The sequence below is a fragment of the Berghia stephanieae genome, chromosome 1 (genome assembly GCF_034508935.2).
Source record: "Berghia stephanieae isolate SIO BIC M18660-M18661 chromosome 1, UCSD_Bste_1.3, whole genome shotgun sequence".
NCBI classification, from domain to species: domain Eukaryota; kingdom Metazoa; phylum Mollusca; class Gastropoda; order Nudibranchia; family Aeolidiidae; genus Berghia; species Berghia stephanieae.
Window position 1 is genome coordinate 7,455,462 of NC_088360.1, and position 9,438 is coordinate 7,464,899.

General features: G+C 34.5%; 1 protein-coding gene across 1 annotated transcript; it reads right to left on the bottom strand.

Annotated features, from left to right (window-relative positions):
• Window positions 1–5,328: 5,328 nt before the first annotated feature.
• LOC144963282 (uncharacterized) lies at window positions 5,329–6,730 on the bottom strand. The gene is made up of 2 exons (XM_078897166.1): window positions 6,597–6,730; window positions 5,329–5,964 (listed from the first exon to the last, which is right to left on the bottom strand). Exons 1-2 carry the CDS (start codon window positions 6,619–6,621, stop codon window positions 5,354–5,356), a joined length of 636 nt encoding a protein of 211 aa, XP_078753292.1. The 5' UTR covers window positions 6,622–6,730; the 3' UTR covers window positions 5,329–5,353.
• Window positions 6,731–9,438: the final 2,708 nt, after the last annotated feature.

Genomic DNA, 9,438 nt, shown 5'->3' on the forward strand with positions numbered 1-9,438 from the left:
CTTCATAAATTATGTCATTGCAGAAACGCTTCGGTCGCCCAGGCTGAAAGAAGGATTTTATTTGTCTGTCTGTGTTTCTGTAACAATTTGAGTTTTACGTTGTACAGCAACAAATCATGTGATCGGTAACTATGTTGGACGAAAACATTAACATAGATCACTCCCATTAGCAGCAAAGGTGAGAAGGTAAGCAAGAAGCAGAATCCGATGAATGAATTAAATATCCAATATATATTGTTATTGTTTTTATGGATAGAACGTAGTTGACGTCACTGGCCTTTTTGTTATTGTTTTTAGCCAGCCTTTTTTACGAGTTAATCTCAGTAAATTGTGTCAATCGGACTATAAACAGGTAACACTGGAGATTTGTGTGCTGGTACGTTATAGCGGGCTGGTGGATATTATAAGCTTTTTGGATAAACGCTATGCATCAATAGAAGGAACTAATAATATCTACAGTCGGTTGAAATTCCCCCAAAATAATCGCGAAAGTAAATGTTTTGGCCTCCAGCATGACAAAATAGCATATTCTATATACTAAATGAACATGTAGATCATACAAAATGACATGTAATTTACATCAACGGATAGAGAGTACTCCAAGAAAGAGATCCAATATTTTTCAGACATTTTCTTCAAATGAACTTTGCAAAATAAAGAAATAAACAACCAGGAAACACGCAATTTTGCGCATTTGCGCATTGGCAGAAAAAATCGCTTTAATTACGAGCAAAATCCGTAAAAGAATAATATCTCACGAAATAATACATATCGAAGAAAAACATCACACGTAATAAGTAACTGTACCTGGTGTATAAAAAAATCATCTTAACTTTTTTTAGAGTCAATATTTTCATCTCAAAATTCAACATGACTGATATTCACACTGTTCGAACCAACAGCATAAGATAAAAAATCAACCTTGTATTTTCACTTCCATCATGCATTTTTTCATTTCCATGCTAGTTTATGGACGTCTGGGAACTACATCGCTTGGTTTTGCCAAGTCCTTTCTGGGATCCTTAAACGAGAAGGTGCAGAAAAATGTGTCCTTCCTTTTATGGAGGATGGTTTTCCATTGTAAATCGTCTCTTTGTATGTTATTATCAGTTTCTATATATATCCATTGGCATTAGAGTGCCTCCCTCTTTACAGGACCATGCGTTTGTGCCCAACAGTTGTGTCTTTTGTGGCCTCAACCCCAAACCACCCCAACGTCGTTGAGCGCCTTATGGTTTACGTCACGTGACAGTATCCAAAATTCTGTGTTACTGAATGGACAGTAAAATTGTTTGCCACTCTTTAGATATGATGCTAGTCTGAAACAAAGTACTTTCCGCCAAACCCTAAAGACCTAGCCACCCAGTTGTTTTTGATTAATTCCGTATGCCAGAGAGGCGAGTATTGTACAAAACTGAGTTATCGGAAATCTCACTAAAACCAAAATTGAAAAGGAAACATTAATCTCTTTATTTGTTTCTTTTCTCGTCTTAAATTTACATCTCTTCCCAATAAAAAAAACAACAACAACAAAAGAAAAACAAAAACAAAAACAAAAAAAAAACAACAACAAAAAAAAACAAGATACAAACAAACAAAAAAATCCACGTCACCATGTTATCCAATCTGATCGAGTTTTATTAAGGTAAAGATTGATTATTTTCCTTCTACACACATACTGCTTCATTAGCCAATGGTAACTCATATTATTGTTTACTTACCATATTCTATCCTGAAAGAATTAGAAAAATTGAATAATGTAGAAATTGAAGTGACACTTTGCGTGGCCTCTTGTTGCTATGCGTGGGAGCTAGGTTTCAAAAGTCTGATGTCACGTCCGCGCAGTAACAAATATCTTGGTTCGAAACAAAGATAATCGGTACATTTATTCTTCATGCTGGCTAGACCTTTTTCACTAGTCATGTGATCAGAATGTATTAAAGTTAAAACATGATCAGATTTATAACGTTTTTCTCCTCTGGATACACTTTTATGCTCGTCGTATTTCATAAGGGCGATAGTTTAGAACCAGTTACTAAGTTACTATGCGTCATTACGAGGGAAGTGACGTAACGACTGTTGAATCATATTATAGTACGAGTCACGGGTTATTAATCAATGTAAAGCGCATATAACCTTGAAAAATGCGTCATCTATCGCATAATTTATCGAAACCAGTCTATTAAACATTTCAATCGTTCTATTTCTATTTTTAAAACCAGATTTTATACAGCGCAATATCCATTAAAAGTGCTCAAAGTGCTTTACAATGGGTCATGACCAACAGTAACACCTAATAGGCGATACTACAATTTTTTTTCCGACAGAGACAACGCTCTTGACGGTCAGGTACTTATTTTACACATGAGTACGGTGAGAGGATCTGAGTAAAGATCTTTTTTTCCAAGGACTCAACTATGCGCCGAGCGAGGCTCGAATCCAGGACCTTCCGATCCGAAAGCTAGTGTCATACCACAAAAACTCATAGCAGCACTCTCTTTCTCATTCAACATTACGCTTCCGATTCATATTTGTTGACATGTCGATTTGATGTATCTTACTGGGTGTTTAAAGGCCAATGGATCTATTTTACCCTTAATTGTTGTATATCGTTATTATTATTATTATTATTATTATTATTATTATTATTATTATAATTATTATTATTATTATTATTATATTATTATTATTATTATTATTATTATTATTATTATTATTATATTATATTTATCATTATCCATATCATCATCATATATTATTATTATTATTATTATTATTATTATTATTATTATTATTATTATTATTATTATTATTATTATTTAAAGTTATCTATATTTCTTATTGCCAATTTAACTAGCAACGTTTATGCTTGTGGGCTAATTATAGGCAGCGACTTTGTAGATAGAATTGAGTACTGTCAACCCTCCCCCCCCCCCCTTTCTATCTATAAGTTTACCAGGGTTATTGACACATTAAATTGGGGTTAATTGAATTTTTCTTTCCTTTTATCGGTCATTATTAATTGTTATTTATCGGTGGACTTCATTACTTCCGATCTGTACACATGCGCGCATATTGATTACCCTCGACCGTCGGTTGGTCGGTCAACCTGTTATCTAATCAGGTGTGTGATTACGTCAGCGCTAGATGACCGCAACTTGCATTTATCTATATAAATATTATAATTATTTATCTTTGATTTTTTTTGTATGCAATAACACATGTTTTTTTGTTTTTGTTTTGGGTTTTTAAAAAAATGTTATTGATAACTAATTTACCCGTATTAATTTACTTATATATATTATCTTTTTGTTTATCCCGAAATTTTCTCTGATTATCTATATTTGCAGACTTTATATTACTTTAAGGTAATATATATATATATATAATATATATATATATATATATATATATATATATATAATAATAATAATAATAATAACACACATTTATATAGCGCTCATTCTCGTGTAAAACACAAGCTCTGGGCACTTTACAATATAAATATCAATTTTAAGTGAAAAAATAAAAAAATAAAATAATAACAACAATAACAATTCATAGCCAAATCAAGGATTCATATAGAGTCAAGAAAAACAAATACAGTAAAAATGTGTCTTGAGATTCTTTTTAAAAGTAGGTAAAGACTTGCACTCCCTCAGACCACGTGGTAGTTCATTCCAAATCTTGGGGCCGAAACAAGCAAACGATCTATCACCAAATTTTGTTCTTGATCTTTTTTCCGAAATTTTCGTTTGGTCATTACATGATCTTAAAGTGTAATTTTCAAATTTACACATGACCACGTGATCTGTGAGATATGCCGGTGCTATACCAGCCAAACACTTATAAACAAGACACGCTGCTTTGTAATATGTGCGCTTTTCAATGGGCAACCAGTGGAGAGAGGCCAACAAAGGGGTTGCATGATCAAATTTTTTTTTGCCAAAAACTAATCTTGCAGCACTGTTTTGCAGTAGTTGCAATTGTTTCAATAGAAGCCTGAGGCAAGTTGACAAGCAGCGAGTTACAATAGTCTAGTTTCGAAAAAATGAGGGAAACAACCAATGTTTTACATGTTCCAATTGCAATATACTGACGGATCGAACTGATTTTCTTCAATTGAAAGTATAAAGATTTACAGAGAGCAGAAATGTGAGCTGACATTTTCATTTCTGAATCAAAATAGACACCCAAATTTTTCACAGTCTTTGAAACTTTGATCTTTTCACCCCCAATCAACACCTCAAGACCATCATTCACCTTCAACTGCCCTCTATTTCCCACAATCATCACTTCTGTTTTTGACTCATTCATTTTCAACTTGTTTGCATCCATCCACTCTTTCACATCCGTCACACATTCTTCCACACGTTTCACAATATTTTCGAGATTTTTAGTTTTATCAGTAGCATAAAGTTGCGTATCATCTGCATAGAGATGATAGCGCAGCCCATGACCAGTGATGACATTAGATAATGGAGAAGTATACAAAACAAAAAGAATTGGACCCAAAACAGAGCCTTGAGGAACACCAAAAGACAATGTATGTTGACGAGAAAGTTTATCTAAAATCATAACCTGTTGCTTTCTGCCATCTAAATAAGACTCAAACCACTGCAAGACAGTCCCAGACAAGCCAAAGGTTATATTAAGTCGTTTAATGAGAATACCGTGATCAATAGTATCAAACGCCGCCGAAAGGTCTAACAATGTCAGAAGAGAAACAGAACCTTTATCTAAAACATCAAGCAAATCACTCGCAACACAGCACAGAGCAGTTTCTGTGCTGTGGTAAGAACGATAAGCTGACTGAAATTTTTATATTACTGAAATTTTATATATATATATATATATATATATATAATATATATATATATATATATAAATAATATATATATATATGAAGTTAAAGGTAAACTAGCAAAATGACGACAAACGTATGTCTCGCATTGCTGACGTTTAAAAAAATCTGTCTTCTCTGGAAAGACACGTATTTACAAATATGGCCAGAAAACTCGTCCTTGAAATACACATCGATTTAGGAGCCTCATCTTGGCAAAATCTTTGAAACCTCGCGAGGTCCCAGGTTTGAAAGTGAGTTTGTGCCAATATGAGGGTCATTTAATCGATGGATATTTGAAGGGCGAGTTTTCTGGCCATATTTGTAAATACGCGTCTTTCCAAAAAGGGCAGTTAACTGGTTAAATTCAATTTTAGACATCTGATTCGTCCTCATAAAATAACGTTTTTAGACGATTGGTCACAAATTATATTGAATTAAATGGGATTTCGTCAGAAAGAAACGAAACACAATAAACAAGTAAATCAAGATTTGAAAATTTAATTAAAATCAACCAGCGACTTCTTGTTCAACGCAATCACTGATATTATCGTAAATGTAGCTGTCTTTGGAGACTTGTGTTGATACATTAGAAAAATGATATTCGTACGGCCAGTCGTTTGTATCCCATCGAATAGACAAATATGTCGGCTTCCGCGACCCGAATTCAAGATTCAATCCCTGCACAGAGGTAAACCCATTTGCTACTGAATAAAACCATTTTTCTGTGCTGGGGTTTGGAATCTTTTCAATTATATTCTGGTCAAACGCATTTTTGGGAACGCACCTTTGAAGCCCTTGCAAAAAGGGAAAATCACTTGCCGTGCACGAGTTATCATTGTGTCGTATAATCTGTTTATTCTGGTCGAAGTCGATCATAAGGTATTTGTCATTAGGCATTTTATCAATGTCATAGATGACTGCTCTCTTTTCTGAGAAATCGATTTGAAACTTAGCATCATCGAAAACGTGTTTAATGTATTCGTTGTCCTTAAGGCTGACTCCAATTGAGCCCGACATCTTTTCGGGCATGCAGCTTTTTCCAAGGACAACAGTAGGTACGACGACCAGAAAGACGACGATTCTCATTCTCATTGTCATTGATTGAGGAATTAATTTGTCTGAAACAAAAATAATATAGCCTTAGTCAGTTAACTGCCGCACTCTGGAATAAACACGTATGTAAAAATTTGGCCAGAAAATTCGTCCTTCAAATATCGATCGATTTAAAGACCGTCATCTTGGCAAAAACTAAGAAACCTGGGACTTCGGTGATGTCATAAGTTTTGAGAGTTTTTACCAAGATAAGAGTCACTTAAATTAATTGATATTTTAAAGACGAGGTATTTGGCGAAATGTTTTTAATACGAGTTTTTTTCTCCAGAATATGGTAGTTAACTGGTTAAAGAGATATACGTTTACAAAATAAGGAAATGTTCATTCAACTTCCACAGTTTAAGAAAAAATGGAATAATAAGAAAAGAAGGAAGGAAGTGGAGGTAGAAGAGAAGAAGGAGTAGAAAAAGGACAGAGAGGAGGCGGAGTTAATTATGATGATGATGTTGATGACGACGACGATGATGATAATGATAACGATGATGATGCTGCTGCTGCTGCTGCTGCTGATGATGATGATGATGATGATGATGATGATGATGATGATGATGATGATGGTGATGATGATGATGAAGGGAATAGATGGGGATAAGAAAATGATAGGGATTATATGTATGACTATTTAAAATTATTTTACCCTTTGGTCTTGCGCTGGCTTTCATTCCTACAGATTATCGACAAAGAATGACGAACATAACATAGAAGACGCTTTGCACACAGCTCCATGGGAACAGGTCATCTGGTATCTGAAACTTATCTATCGTTATCCCTTTAACAGTGGAGGTGGATTGATCCAAATCATAATTTCTCCTATTATTTCTCAAATTATCTGGAGACCGAACCATTTTTCACCAAGAATTTAGTGACAGCGATACGAATCTGGCATTAAAGATATAAACGTGAAAATGGCATGCTACTTTGTTAGATTAGACTAAAATCGAATTCCGGCAATAATGGATTAAAGATCATTTCTATCTTGTGAGTTGGCAGTACATCTCACGATAGTCCCATGATTGTAAATCATAAATATGCAAACATTGAACAAAGGATGCAATGAAAACTTAGTGTTTAATGTAGAAAACATAACCCTACCATATTGAACAACCTGTCTTGCAACATTCTGAAATCATCACAAACCAATTATTTCAAGTTTTGAAGTTAGTAGAAAAGAGTAGTAGTAGTAGCGTATGGCTACACCACCAAATTTATTTCGTCAACCCAGCTTCTAAAGTCTTCCTCCGCCCCAAGGACGGTTTCGTAGCCACCTTCAAGTTTAGTGACTAAGGCAGTGGAGGACGATGTGATCGCTGGTCTCTGGGGCTGCCTGACATTTATTTGATGCAGTTCTGCCATGTCCAGTTAAGAGGCGATTTGAGGAAGTCCAGTATTTCCTGGCGTTATTGAGTGCCTGCATAGCCCTAACAAGGGCTATGTCTTCTATAAATGCAGTGCAGTTATTAGCCTGGGTCATTTTGTGAATAAAATATAGCATATTAATTTAGATTTTACCCTCTGTAAACGTTCAAATTATCATTTTTAAATAGAGGCCCACGCCATTTGTTTTTCATTTGTTGGCTAAAAAAGAGACTGGAAAAATAGTCAATGTGGTCTGTAAAGACGACATTTTGTGTATATTTTCCCCCCCCCCCCCCCCCCAAATGTCATACTATTCATAAGATACACGTAGGTACGTCATTAGGTAACACACAAATACCACAGTAGTTTATGTCTTTTCGGAGTGAACATAATAATTCTTATACATTCTTGACAACAAAACCCATTATAAATGCATTCCCTTGAATAAAGCGTGTTGTGAAATTAAAATAAACAGTATGAGAGAGAGAGAGAGGGAGAGAGAGAGAGAGAGAGAGAGAGAGAGAGAGAGATAATGTGATATCCGATACTGTCATGCTTTATAAATGCCTTCCACACATTATTTATCGCCAGTTTATTAATCATCTAGTCATTAACTGAATGTTACCTTCAGACAATATTTTGAATTAAACTTCTATAAGATCCAATGCCCCTTGGGTGGTTTTGTGCAGCGTCTTTTTGCTGCATTCTAACAAATCACATTTTATTCATTCAACAAAGTCACAGATTTGCGATTTTTGAAAAGTTAGGGTCATCTTAATTAATCTGTAATTGAAACAAAAGATGTCTGTTCGAATCTCCAAAAACAATGTTTTTGTCAAATCTTGGACTGAAATCAAACGAGTCCAATGCATAAGGGGAAGCAATCAATGTATAATAGGCAAATTGTACTATCAAATGAGTAACATCCCGTGAGAGATCTTGCTCGCTGACATGTAATATTAATATTGGCCAAGATAATTTACAGAGGTTAATCGGTCCGTTCTTTTCCACTATAAAATATGAGTTTTGTGTAATCAGTTACAGACGCAACAGCACATTATAACAGTTCGATCGTTTTTATCATCTCTATGGCTCAACATAAGCTCTCCATTACCCTTAATATACTCCATGACCGTAAAATCGCGTATAACCACGTTGGCTATTTAGAGTTTTGATTCGTCGATTTAACTTTATCTTAACTGGTCTTATTTTCATCATAATTATCGCTCAGAGACTTGAGTCACCTCACCATTATCAATGTAATATCACTATGTTGATTTTGTTCTATTCACTTATTATTAAACCCTACCAACAACGAACTCTTGATGTGAGAAAGTTCACATGTTATATAACTATTAATAGATTAAGGAAACAATTAACACAAATTCTTAATGATTCTAAATATCTTTAATCTTTATTTCAAATTTCAATAAATGATTCAAAATGGAATCATAGTACCTCTAATGACATTACCATAGCGAGTGTTCAGCAACGTTTGTAATACCCATTTGATCTTATTTCCTTCACTTGCATTACTTAAGGTTGTGGGAATGTAATGTATTCAATAATCATTGTTGTTAAAGTTACACTATTTACGAATTATTAATATGACGACTCGCGAAAGTAACTGCTGTGATTGATTGTACTTTATTGTACAGTTTTTAATGAAGAGTAACATCTTTCAGTTGTTTCTATAAAATTGGTGTTTGAGAATTGTCAATGCCATAATCAAATCGATTATCAATCACTATCAACTAAAACATTACATTTTACCTATATTGAAGTGTTTCTAACACCCCCCCCCCTCCCAGGTGTCTCTCTCTCTCTCTCTCTCTCTCTCTCTCTCGCTCTCTCTCACCGATGTTCTGTTCCAACTTTTAGTCACAGTCTGTGGATTAAAGAAGATAAGGCAGTATGTCATTAAAGGCATATATCATAGGACAACTTTCAACACCACAATAGTCTTCTTCATCATCGTCGTCAATCATCATCCAATTCAACATCATCATCATCATCATCATCATCATCATCATCATCATCATCATCATCATCATCATCATCTTCATCATCATCATCATCATCACTATTATCGTCATTGTTTGTAAATCGTGTTTTCGTGTACA